The 15,334-nt window shown below is 40.3% G+C and overlaps 1 protein-coding gene across 2 annotated transcripts in view; it reads left to right on the top strand.

Annotated features, from left to right (window-relative positions):
* CASK (calcium/calmodulin dependent serine protein kinase) overlaps window positions 1-15,334 on the top strand; it is a 342,806-nt gene that overhangs the window by 202,397 nt on the left and 125,075 nt on the right. For both annotated transcript variants that reach the window (XM_080794824.1, XM_080794823.1), the window contains exon 6: window positions 14,561-14,663. In XM_080794824.1, coding sequence (XP_080650950.1) covers window positions 14,561-14,663 — 103 coding nt within the window. The remainder of the gene's footprint in view (window positions 1-14,560; window positions 14,664-15,334) is intronic.

Here is a 15,334-nt window from a genome sequence, read left to right as displayed (position 1 = left end):
TCCCAACAGTACACGTGGAAACGGGCACAGAACAAAAGGGTTTGAGAAAAGCCCAAATCATGTCACACGAGCAAGCTGAAGGAAACAAGCACCCAATTCTGGAGATCGAAACGCTTTACAGAGCCACGGAGAAAAGAATTTCACCTTGTGATCTGTGTTTTCAGAAAGCAGAACAAGGACTAGTGACTGGAAACTGCAGAGACAGATGTGGCCTCCTATTAAGGAAATGCTGTTTTAGAATGAAACAGGCTATCTTGGGAGGCAATAGGGGTCTTAGCCCCAGACATCTCGAGACAACCACTGATTGGGTGCTTTGTAGAAGAGACTCTCAGTGCCTCTCAGTCCCAGCTGCTTATTAGAATCCTTTTGAGGGCTTTTTAAGGGTATCCATGCCTGGCTCCAACCCCAGATCTCCTGATTTAATTGGTCTGCAGTGGGCTCCAGGCAGTGGTTTCCTTTAAAAGCTCCTCAGAGGATTCTAATCTGCAGCCAGAATTGAACCCTTGAGCTAGATGGCTGGACCACTAACTAATATTTATTTAGCAGTTGCCATGTACTGGACAGTGTGTTAAGCACATTGATATTACTTCATTTGCATAATCCTCATTGTAACCTTGTGAGGTAGGTATTCCAAAAGAAGTAATGAGAGATCAAGAGGTTGCCAACTTTACCCCTGACCGCGCAGCTCTTAAATGGCATTACCAGAGCTGGAACTCAGATCTGCCTAGCTTGTAGGGTCCATGATCCTTTTCGCTAAACCTCACTCCTCCTAATCACATAGGATCAGCATTTTCTTTTTTAATGCTGAGTCCTGTCAGCAGTATCTAGACATGGTTCCTTTAACATTATCCACATTAGTGATTTTTTAAAAGATTTTATTTTTAAGTAATCTACGTTCGATGTGGGGGCTCAAACTCACAACCTCGAGATCAAGAGTCACATGCTTTACCAACTGAGCCAGCAAGGTGCCCCTCACAGCAGCAATTTTAAGAAGAGATTATACCGGCGCCTGGGTGGCTCAGTGGGTTAAAGCCTCTGCCTTCGGCTCAGGTCATGATTCCAGGGTCCTGGGATCAAGCCCCGCATCGGGCTCTCTGCTCAGCAGGGAGCCTGCTTCCTCCTCTCTCTCTGCCTGCCTCTCTGCCTACTTGTGATCTCTGTCTCTGTCAAATAAATAAATAAAATCTTTAAAAAAAAAAAAAAGAAGAGATTATACCTTCTAGCTTTACTTCTTTGGAAAAAGGTCTTACTCTTCTCATTTGCTCTGTCCATTTTAGTAAGTAAAGAAGTCCAGCATTTACAATATCACAAATCATTCATCAGAATGTTCAGCAGATCTCCCAGAGCATATCTTTTCAAACTTACTTCTAGGCCTGGAAGCCATCATCAAGATATTTCTAGAAAGCCATCATCAAGATATTTCTACAAAGCACATATCCTGAAACCATTTGCTCCAGCTTCAATCTGCCAATAAAATAAATTAGTAATAGTTGGACAGGGTTGCCAATAGACCTTTCTGGTTTTGCTCTATTTGTAAGCTTAAAGAAAATAAAGCAAAAGCAATGCATTTGTTTAAATAGTAACAGTGGCCATCATTTAGAGCCATGTATTAGATGGCTAGTGTCCAGTCATTTATTAACAAATTAACAGATTACATTCTGTTTTACACTTAATGGGTGATTTTCACCTCCTTTACAATGTGTCACTCACTCACTGTTCTTAAGGCCATTTATTGATGTTTTAAAAACTACTCATTTAAGAATGGCCAATGAGAACAAGAAACAAACCACTGTATTTGCACAGTGGACAAATTTCCCAGTGGGTGTTAACTTGTGACTTGTGTGCTATATTGACATGGTCACAATGGTTTTCTGAGAGTAGATGGTAATTTTTTTTTTTTTTAAGGTTGTTACTTGACAAATCCTCATGCTTGTCCCCCTGTGTTAGTGTTGCGTTGTACCCAGCACCACCACCCCCTGGCCAGTAGTTGCCAACTGGCTCATGTCTGTAGACATGTAGAAGCCTCAGCTTCTGTACTGGAGACCAGCGCCCAACACATTCTACTGTGGCCTCCAAAGAGTCCAAGGTTTTGAATGCATTCTGGGTATGTTTGTGAAAACATCACATTGCTATGTGAAAATACATACCTATTCGGCAGTAATGGCAATGGCAGCAACCTTTCACTGTAGTTTGACTTGCTGGCCACTGAGTCATTCAGGCCATGCTTCAAAGGTCACATTAATTGCTGCATACAGAATCAAAATTGGAAGCACGTTACTGTGGAAATAATACTATTACTAGTTCATTACGTTTTGTTATAAACTTAACTGTGTCTAAAAAAGCATTTGGAAACATTTCAGTTGAAGTAACTACCAAGTATTTTGCTTTTTCTTTTTTCTAATATTCACCTCATTTACTTCAGAAACACCCAACTTAAAATTTAATTCATCTGGCAATTACCATAAAATAGTAACAATACAATAAAGCACAACTGGTGCAGATAGGGAAACAGCAAAACAATAAAGTTAGTAAGTGATCATTTATAATACATTGGAGATAAAATTCGTTGCATATGAAAATAACTCTTAATGGGTTCAAGTGGCCCTGCAAGTCTTTATGGCAATATACAAAAGACAGCATAAGCAACGTGACAGTATTGATAATACGAGCTACCCACAGTGACCTACAGTACTTCCAGTAACTAAGAGGACAGCCTCATTTTAAGTCAAATCAAGGCAGAGAGGTCTCATTCAAGCAGTTGACTCAGGTCTCTAAAAAGCAAAGCGCTGCTAGTCACCAAAAAGCAGGTTTCACTTTTAGTATTCAGACAATCAAATTTTAACTGAAATAATGGGTGATTTATAGAGTTGAAATCAAGGAGTACTCACAGGTCAGGCTCTCTTGCAGTAGAAGGAGCAGAACCCCAAGCTTCCCTAAACACAGAGACTTGTCTGTGTATGTCAGCTGGGCTCCTCCATCCGGTCGTGGTACAATTGGTTGAGGTTGCCTTTTTTTTTATATTTGCATGTGGTAACAAGGGTTTTTTTTCCCCTTTTCTTTCTTTCTTCAATATGCCATCCCTCTGATTCCTTGTGAAAATGTTCAGAAGCCCACCAGCATGCAACCATTTTATGTGTAAGCTCAGTCAACACTTAACCTTTAGAAAATCATTTCTATCTTTCATATGAATACCTTTCACCTTCATGATTGTGGGAGGTTTTCCCTTATCCCCCCCCCCCCAACAAAGAAGTTTTATAAATTGTAAGCATAGTTATGCATTCTCTGTTTTTGCTAAGAAATGAGGCATAGTAAGCACTGAATATGTTTCTTTCAGGATTCATTTTAGAAATTAAGTTTTTCACATAAAATGGCATTCCTGTATTGAATTGTACTAACATCAGTAACAGATTATTAGATATTAGATATTGGAATTATTTTATTCCTGAGGGTTTTTTAAAAAAGATTTTATTTATTTATTTGACAGAGACAGAGAGATCACAAGTAGGCAGAGAGACAGGCGGGGGGGGGGGTAGGCAGGCTCCCTGCTGAGCAGAGCCCGATGCGGGACTCGATCCCAGGACCCTGAGATCATGACCTGAGCTGAAGGCAGAGGCTTAACCCACTGAGCCACCCAGGCGCCCCTCCTGAGGGTTTTTTAAAGTTTTATTTGGGCTGTACATTATTTTAGTAGATTTTCATGGATCCCTTTAAGACCTTGGATTTATTTTCTAAAACAATGTTACAGCCTTAGGACTAGATGAGATTTATGATGGTATTCTCCCCTTTTTATCACTACGATAAACTCTCCCAAGTAAACTGAAATCTCTGTTTTAAAGAAAATAATGAAGGGATTCTACAGTTTTTATTTTTAGTCCAGTATTTAATGACTGTCCATCTATGTAACTGCTGGCCCTGCAGTTTCATGGCATTTCCTTTTTTTCCTTGTCATCTGAAGTGAAAGATTAGTTTTTATCTTCCCCATAATTGTTACCCTGCAGCTTTGTTTACCCTAAACAGTATTTACCTCATTAGGCTTTATCTAACATTCTCATTATTTCTGGGTGCATTCACTCCTCTGAACTCATATTCTCCAGAGCTTTTGGTTTGTTATGAATATGACACATGGGACAAAATATTTTAAAATTGCTAGAATGAAAATACTTCATAGCTCTTACTTCCCCCTTAGAACTCCTGAGAAGGAAGAGGGTTACTGTGTTGGTCTGGCAGGAATTTTGTGTGTGCGCGGTGTTTAAAAAAAGAAAGAAAGAAAGAAAGAGAAAAAAACCCGATAGTATTAAACTTGCTTTCTTAACGATTTTTAAACAGTTCAGTACTATTAAGTATATTTATATTCTTGTGCAGCAGATCTTTGGAACTTTTTCATCATGCAAAAGTGAAACTCTACACTCACTGAACACTAATTCCGTTTCCCTACCCTTGGCAATTCCCTTTCTACTTGATATGATTTGGGCTATTGTAGATAATTCATTTGAGTGGAATCATATACTGTACTTCTCCCGCTGGCTTTTTTTGTTGTTGAGCATAATGTCCTCAAGGTTCACCCCATGTTACAGCATGTGACATGACTTCCTTCTTTTTAAGGCCACATAATGTTTCACTGTATGTATATGTATCACATGTTCTTTCTCCATTCATCTGTCAATGGACATTTGGGTTGCTTCCACCTGTAGGCTGTTGGGAATAATGCTGTGATAAACAAGGCTGTGCAAATATATTTTGGTGCTTGTGGCAGAGTTGGTTTTTTTATAACTAAATAGGTATTTATTAGCATTCTGTTTCACTAAATCTAATATAAATGTTTTTTATATTATGCCAGCTATTTTTCTACACCTTAGCCTCCATTTGCAAAATACTAATTCTGTTTTAATCTTCAGTGCTCTGGTGTCCCTACTGTGACCAGATTTGAGTATACATACAGTCCCCAACTTACAGTGGTTCAACTTACGATTTTTTTACTTTGCAATTGTGCAGAAGCAATATGCATTCAGTAGAAACCGCACTTCAAATTTTGGTCTCTTCCCAGGCAAGCGATAGGTGGCCCAATCCTCCTTCATATTGGCTGGGCCATGGCAGAGAGCCACAGCTCCCAGTCAGCCACAGCATCGTGAGCGTCAGCAACCGATATATGTTTAACCATTCTGTAGCTGTGCAATCATTCTCTTTTTCACTCTGGATATAGTAGCCAATAAATTACCTGATATACTTAGCACTTTATTATAAAATATGCTTTGTGTCAGATGAATTTGCCCACCTTGAGGCTAATGTAAGTATTCTGAGCATGTTTAAGGTAGGCTGGGATAAGCTGTGACATTCAGGAGGCTTAATGTATTAACTGCATTTTCAACTTACAGTATTTTCAACTTATGATGGATTTATCAGGGCATAACCCCATTGTAAGTTGAGGAAGATCTGTAATCTTTCTCTGGTTCTTCCCTTACATGAGCTTTTTCCTATTCATTCTGAGCTTTCTACATTCTGTCTCTCATTCTTTGCTCATTCTTTGTTCATTCTCATGTATCCTCTTCCTCTTTTGTTGGTATCTTAGCTCATCATTTATATAAAGATGGAAGTAGAAAAGCATAAATAAATGGATACGTTTGGCACCACCCATTACTGATCCTCTCTCCATCTAAATCCCAATCCTGGTTAAATTCAGCTCATCACCTAACTCCAGACCAGAACCCTGCTGGCTGAAATGAGGACTACTAGGTAACACCCAATTGTGTTGATTGTTCTCACTTAGCATTCATGACCACAAACCTCAAGTGAGCCTCAGTGCTGCCAGCAGTCCTGCTATATTTCCTTAGTCTGTTGGTTCTCAAAGCATAGCTCCCATGATCAGCATCACTCAAGAACTTGTTGGAAATGCATGTTCTTGACCTTATCCCAGACCTTAGGATCAGAAACTGGGGGGGTGGAAGCCAGAAAATCCATGTGATTCTGAGGCTGAAGTTTGAGAACCACTGCCTTAGTCAATCCATTGTCCCATTCTTTGAAAATATTTTTCCACACCTTCACACTGCTCAAGTTGCCAACAACCCCCTCTCCTTCCCCACTCCCGCCTGAAGATCACTTTTATTTCAACGTAAATAGAAAACAGAAGTACTCAGAAGAGAACTTCCTCATACTCCTACATCCCCATCTGCTTGCATCTACAGGTGCTCCCGGACCCTGCCTTCCTCACTGTCGCTGGGGCCAACCCCTCTCCCCACCTGCACACTATATCCCATCCCTTCTTTCTCCTGGGTCCTGTTTTCCTCTCCATGGGGTCTTTCCCATCGGCACACAAGTGTCTCTCTCTCTCTCAAAGACAAAACAAAAACAAACCTCCCTGAAAATCTCTAGATGCTGCTATGGACCCGCCAATCATACTGTTACATGAAACTTTTGAATATCTATATGTACTTTCTTATTTTCATAAAAGATAACAAACAATGGAAGGATAAACCAAAAAATAATACAAATACTTACAAAAGAGGAAGGAGAGATTAAGGGGAAGGAGAAGGTACAAAAGCTAGATCTCTCTGAATGAAATTTGTTTACAGTGTAGACTTTGGAATTATGTACATGTTTTATTTTTTTAAAGATTTTATTTATTTATTTGAGACAGAGCATGAGTAGGGCGGGTAGGGGCAGAGGGAGAGGGACAAGCAGACTCTCTGCTGAGCAGGGAGCCTGACGTGAGGCTCAATCCCAGGACCCCGAGATCATGACCTGAGCCGAAGGCAGACACTTGACCGACTGAGCCACCCAGGCGCCCATGTACATGTTTTACATAATCCAATCATCAAATGTCAAATGTACATGTTTTACATAATCCAAACACCAGAAGTCAAAATCTAATTCAAACAAATTGGCCTCACTGGGTAACAAACTGAAAGCATAACCACAAGGAGAATTCTTTTAAATGACTTTAGTGTGGGTTTTGGGGTGCCTGGGTGGCTCTGTCGGTTAAAACGTCCAACTCTTGATTTCACCTCAGGTCATGATCTCAGGTTTGTGAGATGGAGTCCCACATTGGACTCCACACTTAACATGGAGTCCGCTTGAGAGTCTTTCCCTCTCCCTCTATCTTCCCCCCACTCATGCTTTCTCTCTCTCTTAAATAAATAAATAAAAATCTTTTTAAAAATAAGGTGGGGTTGTTGTTTTCTTTTCTTTTTTTTTTTTTTACATATTTTAGACTTAGAGAAAAGTTCTGATAGTAATACAAAGAATTCCCATTGCCTTTCACTCAGATTCCCCATGTTAACATTTTTCTACGTTGGTTTTATCTTTCTCAGTTTTTCACTCTGTTCTCTTTGTCCATCTATATAGTTCCTAAAAATAAGGAATTCTCTAAATAGCCACAGTAAAATGATCAAAATCAGGGAATTTATGTAATCTACAGACCTTGTCCCAATTTCATCAAGTGTCCTAATAATATCCTTTATAGCAAAAATAAAAACAAGACTATATATCGCATTTTAGCTGTTCAGTCTTTTCTGTCTCTTTTGATCCCTTTCATCTGAAACAGTATTTGAAGAATATGGGCATGGGCCCAGTACTCTCTAGAATGCCCTTCAGTTTGGGTTGGTCTGATGTTTCCTCACGATTCGATGCAGTTATGTCCTTTGACACGAATACCACAGAGTGTTGCTGAGTGCTTGTCAGTGAAGGAAGCACGTGCTCTTAATTAGCCCCACTATTAGCAGTAGTAACTTTGATAGGAGTGTCTGCCAGGTTGCTTCTCTGGAAAATTACTATTTTACCTTTTGTCTTTAATAAATATCCTTTGGGGATTTACTCTGAGATTATACAAATATCCTGTCACTCTTCAGACTTTTACCCACTAGTAACTACCTTTTGATGGTTCTCACTTGCATCCGTTATCATGATGATAACTGCCAAATGATGATTTCTGGTGCCAGAATTTCTTTTACATTTATTAATTGGTTTTACACTTACATGAAAGTTTCTCCTTCTCTCTGTTCATTTACTTATTTACATCAGCACTCATGAATTCTTACTTTATTCAATAGCAAAACAGTAATTTGACTGTACATCCTGGTTAGGATATATCATAAGAACAAAAAGAACCACAAAAAAAAATCTTAAACAGCATACGGTGATTTTGTTGTTACTGGTAATGTAGGTACTTTTATACGCACACCCTAGGGGATAAAGCAAATGAGTAATTATCTTAATGTCATTAGGTACCAACATTACTTGACAAAATCAAAGAGGTCAAGTAAAAACTCTATTTTAAAAAAACTATATATTAGTATGAATTGATTTTTCTCCTTCTAAAAAATACACATTTTTTTTTAGCTCTGTCCACTGAAAAGTCAAACCAGGGATAACCCAGTAATAATAACGTACCTAATACATATATTGTGAATTTAAGTACTATTTCCCACTAAACAGAAATGAGAGTGCATGGAGAAATGGTTGGTTCCAGATCTGGGGCAAGAAATGCACAAGACAAACCTCGGACATCTTCTGCCTAAAAGCAAGGAACTTCGCAGACCTTTAGAGTCTTACAAAAGGGCAAAGAGCTGACTTAAAGGAGCTCCTGCTGGCTAGAAAATGGGATAATTTGAGCATCAAAATGAATAATGGCTATAATTGGTTAAATGTATCAAACATATAAACACCTATAAATTCACAATAGTACCCAAAAAACCCTTCATTGATCACCTTTGGAGGTTACCTGGCAACCAACTTGTTATTCTGGAAATCGTTCATGGCGGCTTTATTCATAATAACCCCAAACTAGACACAGCCCAAATGTCTCTCAATAGGAGAATGGACAAACTGTGATATATTCATACAAGGGAATATTTACTTAGCAATAAAAGAAATGAACCACTGATCACAACAAAATGAGTGAATCTCAGAAACGTGCTGAGTGAGAGAAGCCTTACATAAAAGAGTACATACTATATGGCTTTGTGTATATGCAGTTCTAGTATAAGCAAAACAAACTTATTTTTTTCAGAATAAGCAAATAACAGAATAGTCATTTGCACTGGGGGTGTGGCAGCAGAGATTGAGTGGTATGAGGGCAAGGGAGGTTTCTGGGATGATAACATCTTGATAGGGATACAGGTTACACAGTTCTATGCTAGCTGTCAAAACTCTCCAGTGGTACTCTTAAGATTTATGCGTTTCACAGCATGTAAATTTTACCTTAAACATAATTTTAAATATTAAACTCAAGGGGCACCTGGATATCTTAGTTGGTTAAGCATCTGACTCTTTTTTTTTTTTTTTTGACAGAGATCACAAGTAGGCAGAGAGGCAGGCTCCCTGCCGAGCAGAGTCCGATGCAGGGCTCGATCCCAGGACCTTGGGATCATGACCTGAGTCAAAGGCAGAGGCTTTAACCCGCTGAGCCACCCAGGCGCCCAAGCATCTGACTCTTGATTTTTGACTCTTGATTTTGGCTCAGGTCATGGTTTCAGGGTCATGAGATCGGGCCCCATATTAGGCTCCACACTTTGAGTGTGGAGTCTGCTTAAGATTCTCTCTCTGCCCCTCCGTCCCCACCCAACATGTACACTTGCTCTTTAAAAAAAAAAAAATTAAACTCTAATGACATGTGCTGAATTAGAGTGAAAAGATGGACTGATGGTTGGATAGAGGAATGAATAGATAGATAGTTGATAAAAAAATGTAGCAATGTTCATTATAGAATCTATGTGGTGAGTATGTGGCTATTTACAATTCTTTTGGTTCTCTCTGTTTTTGATAGTCTCCATAACAAAATACTGGGGAAAACCTCCATTTTGGAACCCCTAGTTATGGAGCTCGGCATCACTGGCTGCTAAAATCATGGAAGAAAAGTCAGTGGTGAACATTGTAAAGATGGACCAAGGCAGACAATACCTGAACCCACTGACCAATCCTGTCGCTAAAAGTAGGACAACCAGACATCATGTTCTTCCTGATGTGCTACAAAAAACTAAAGTATTAGCATTAGAAAAATCTAAAATTGAATGTGAATCTAATCAAGTTTCTAGATCTAAGTACCAATTTCCAAAAAACACAGGAACATATTAAATGACACCATGTAGGTCCTATTAGCCAAGGCCAGATTATAGGAGATTCCACAGGGGAAATTAGCTAGTATCTTAATGAATCAATGGCATGAATGTTTTTTAAAAAGGTAAGAGGAGAATATGGTATAGAGTCAAGAGATGTGAGACCTATGACCATCAAATTCAATGTATGGACCTTAAATATCATTTGGAACTAACCAACTGTGAAAAACAACAACAACAACAAAAAGTCTTTGAGATAGATAGTCAAGGAAAATTGAATGTGGTTTGGTATTAGGTGATTTTAAAGAATTGTTCATTGTATTGGATGTGATAATATGGTTATTTTCTCAAGTCATCTGTTATAAATACTGAACTAATAACAGGTGAAATGATATTTGGTTTAAAAGACTTCAGCAACGAAAAAAGCAATGGGAATAGGTGAAGCAAGAACAGCAGAATGTCAATAACTATTAAAGCTGGGAGATGGAGTGTGGCACCTGGGTGGCTCCGTCGGTTAAGCGTCTGCCTTTGGCTCAGGTCATGATCCCAGGGTCCTGAAATCAAGCCCCAAGTTGGGCTCCCTGCTCAGTGGGGAGCCTGCTTCTCTCTCTCTCTCTCTCTCTCTCTCTCTCTCTCTCAAATAAATAAAATATTTTAAAAAGGTACTCAGAGGTTTAATAATCTGTTTTCTCTAATTGCAAATACTAAAAAGTTTTTAAAAGGAAACTTCCTCAAAGAATAAATGAAACAAGATGGGATCAGCAGGGAGACAAACCATAAGAGACTCTTAATGTCATCAAACAAACTGAGGGTTGCCGGGGGAAGGGGGGTAGGGAGAGGGTGGTTGGGTTATGGACACTGGGGAGGGTATGTGCTATGGTGAGTGCTGTGAAGTGTGTAAACCTGGCGATTCACAGACCTGTACCCCTGGGGCTAATAATACATTATATGTTTATTAAAAAATAAAAAAAAATTTAAAAAAAGGAAACTTCCTTGGCTTCTCATTCTCTTTTAGCTACATCCCATTCCCATCTCTCTTCCTGGTACATTAAGGTTTTGAAAGATACCTGAATTTACTATCTCCACATCATCTCTTCCCATTTTTCTTGAACCTTGTGCAGTGGAGATTTTTGTCAGTATCATCCCACCAAAACCCCTCTTATCCAGATCATCAGAGATTTCCAGGTTGCCAGATCTAATGGTCAGTTCTCTGCTGTCATCTTAAATGGTCTCTCACTAGCATTTCAGGACACCACACTACTCTGATTTCCTTCCTGCTTCACTGTCTAGGCATTCTCTTTCCTTTGCTAGATTGTTGTTATCTTCCTGACCTCAAACATTGCTGTGTACCAAATCTCATTCCTCTGACCTCTTTTCTTTTTTTTTTTTTTAAGATTTTTAAAATTTATTCATTTGAGACAAAGATAGAGAGAATGAGCAGGGGAGAGAGGCAGAGGGAGAGGGAAAAGCAGAAGCATACTCCCCACTGAGCCAGGAGCTGGATGTGAGGTTCGATCCCAGGACCCAGAGATCATAACTTGAGTGGAAGGCAGACCCTTAACCATCTGAGCCACCCAGGCATCTCCCTCTTCTCTTTTCTACTGGTAGTCACTCCCTGAGTGATTTCACTCTTTGCCGTGGCTATAAACACTGTGTGCTTTTGATCCCAAATTTACATCTCTAATTCCAGCCTTCCCTCTCCCACCTTTTAAGATCTCACACTCAATTTGTACAAAACCAAATACTTGATGCCTCTTATGAAGTCTTCTTCTGTGTTCCCAGTTTTAGTAAACAGCATCTTCATTTTCATTCAGTTGCTCAGAACAGAAACCTAGTTGTCACACTTAACCATCTTCTCTCACACCCCATATCCAGCAGCAGCTCCTGTCAGCCTAACCTTTAGAACCTGAACTTGACCACTTCTTGCCATCACCGCTTCTGTCACGCTAGTCTAATTCAAATCCCCATCTTCTCTTGCCTGGACAACCACAGTAGCCTCCTACCTGCTATCTTCTCTTCCACTCTCTTGCCCTTGCAATCTCTTCTCCACACAACAGCCCAAGTGATTCTTTCAAAACCTGAGATCACTCATAAAGCTCCCCAGCTCACAGCTTTCCAGTGGTTTCCCATCTCGCTCGGCATAAAACCCAGGGTTCTAGCCATGGCTTCAAGCCCCAAACCATAGAGCCTTTGATCATGTGGATCACATTTCTTGCCACTCTTCCCCTTGCTCACTTTTCCCCCAACACACTGGCTTCCTTACTCTTCTCCAAACACACCAGCCCTCCTCATGCTTCTAGGCCTTTGTACTTACTGTCCTATTCCCCGCTCCTGGAAACCTGCTTCCACATGACCCATGTTGCCCCTTCATTCTGGTTGAAGTTCAAGTATTACCAGATCCTTCTTCTCCAGCCCGATCCCCTTACTAAATAGCAGCTCCTTGGTGTCCAGACCCATACCATTGACCACCAGCTTTTACCTCGTAGCACTTAACACTACCCGGTCTCTCATATTCATTTATACGTATTGGTTTCTTTCAGTTTCTATCCTCCAATTTTACGACTTAAGGATTTATTGAGAATGAGAGAACCCACACTCTGATGAGAATTGCATAAATCTCAGTGTAACCATAATTTAAGAATGAATATAGTCAACAAACTATAAAGGGTATACTTTGGGATTCTGATTTAAGCTTCTACTTCTTAATAAGGTGACAGAACTGATGAAGAGACCGTATCTAGGTTTAGTTTGTAGTTTCTTCTCCTACATCGTGCCCTTCTTTGCTAGGCATGTTCATCTGCTGCACCCCCACACTAGAATCGTGCTAGGACTATCACTGTCTTCTTCTGGTCTGTTGTCATCCATCTCTGAACCAACTGAAGGTTCTTAAGGAGAGCAGGCTCTGTCCATTGCTTTCTGCAGAGCTTGGCTTGCTCTCCCATAAGCCCTCCTGGCTACTTTGTGTCTTGCTGCAGTGCACTCCCCATTCATGTACACTTGCCTTCCCTCTCCTCTGTTTCTCTCTCGCTCGCTCACACACACTCTCACTCTCTCTCTCTCTCTCTCACACACACACACACACACTCACACACACACACACACACACGCACACACACATTTATATTTAAGGGCTCATCTTTTTTTGTGCTAGAGCCTCTATTATAAGGTCTTTAAATGTCTTTGAACGAAAAGAATAATAACTTCCAGAGTAGAACCCTGCTGTTTTCATTGAGCAGAGTAAGGATCCCTCCCACTTTTCTGTATCGTCAGACATCTCTCTGGGTGCACCAGTTCAGAGCTTTGGATTGGGGGGGGCGGGGGGCCACTATCATACAGGCTAAACCTGAGCTAAAACTGTGTCATGTTATAAATGAACAAGTATGGAAAAGAACAAAAATACTAGTCTCTTCCATGTCCGAAGAAGCTTGCTTTTTTTTTTCACAAACCCATATTTTAAAAGCAGGTCATATGTGATATCAGTCATATTGGGGAGCATAGTATTTGAGCAGAGACCAAAGGTCTGCACAGTTCAGTGCTTTCCTGAGACCAGGTCCTACAGAGAAACTCTCATTGTGACCATGAAGCAGATGATTCTTAGGGAGCCCTGGTCACACAGCTACTCCTTGGGAAGGATGCTTTGCCTTGGACCAGAGGCCGGCCAAGTCATCACCTCTCTCCCTTCCCATTCCCACAAAGACAAAGGGCAGGTCCAGAGAAAAGACATGCCCAGGGAGAACATTGGATTCCCTGGGAGCCAGGTTCAATTAAAGTAATTAAATCTGGCTCTTCTTACTTGGGGATGGAATGAATAAGGAAAAGCAAGAGGATGGCGGGAGGGTAGACAAAGAACGAGCCAAGGACTAAGATACAGTGGCTCTGTAGGTAAAGTCAGAGGTCTCAAGAAACATTTTGGCAAGAGGTGTAAAAAATATTTTTCCTTGGGACGCCTGGGTGGCTCTGTTGGTTAAGCGGCTGCCTTCAGCTCAGGTCATGATCCCAGCATCCTGGGATTGAGCCCCACATCGGGCTCCTTGCTCGGCGGGGAGCCTGCTTCTCCCTCTGCCTCTACCTACCACTCTGTCTACCTGTGCTCGCTCTCTCTCTTTCTCTCTAACAAATAAATAAAATTTTTTTTAAAAGTAAAATATATATATATATATATATATATATTTCTCCTTATATGTAGACTATCACTCAAAAAAAAGAGAATATTGCTCGAAAAGTTAGAAAATTCATCTGCCATACTTAAACATGCTTGCTTCCTGAGTAATTCTTAACACCATACCTAATCTTAGAAGCAAATAATCCCTGAAAAACATTGGATAAAACAGGTAAGTCTTTGGAGAAATCAACCAGAAGTGAGAATAGCACAAATAATTCAAGCATCCAAAATAATTCCAGGAGTTTTTAATGTATTACAGCATGGTCATGTTATTTAGTGTTGTGTAAATTGAATTGCTCATCTCCAATTAATCCTTATCTTTGGTTTGTTGTTTTTCTGTTTTTCTTTCCAGCCCCACTGTGTTCTCCTCGCCTCAAAGGAAAACTCGGCACCTGTTAAACTTGGGGGCTTTGGGGTAGCTATTCAGTTAGGGGAGTCTGGACTTGTAGCTGGAGGTAAGAACATTTTTTAAAACATTTCCTTCAAAACCTGGTCACTTTCAGCCTAGTGTAAAACTTTCAAACTAAATATTAGCCCATCCTCAGCGTTTTGTACCAATTCCATCCCTCCAACCCCCCCCCCAAGAAAGTGCTATCGCAGTTTTGAATTTAATAACTGTAATTATGACTAGAATTTTAGTACCTTAAGAATATGGGGCGCCTGGGTGGCTCAGTGGGTTAAGCCTCTGCCTTTGGCCCAGGTCATGATCTCAGGGTCCTGGGATCGAGCCCCGCATCGGGCTCTCTGCTCAGCAGGGAGACTGTCTCCACCTCTCTCTCTGTCAAATAAATAAATAAAATCTTAAAAAAAAAAAAAAGAATAGACTCTGTGCTTATACTCTTTGTATTCCTACCACTTGGCAAAGAAGTGACCCTGCATACAGAGATTGAAACAGTGTTGGAAAAAGGTGTTATCTGGGGCAAAGCGACTTCTAAGGTTGAACTGGCCAGGAGCACCTGGCGGGCTCAATCAGTGAAGCACGCAGCTCTTGATCTTGGGGTTGTGAATTCAAGCCCCACATTGAGCATAAAACTTACTTAAAAATAAATAAAGTTGAACTGGCCAAATGAAGTCCATTTTAAAACATGTAGATTAACCACTTTCAGGTTTACATTAGCGGCTAGTG

The sequence above is a fragment of the Martes martes genome (genome assembly GCF_963455335.1).
Source record: "Martes martes genome assembly, chromosome: X".
NCBI classification, from domain to species: domain Eukaryota; kingdom Metazoa; phylum Chordata; class Mammalia; order Carnivora; family Mustelidae; genus Martes; species Martes martes.
The sequence above is the reverse complement of the archived record's forward strand: the minus strand, read 5'-3'. Positions and strand labels throughout refer to the sequence as shown.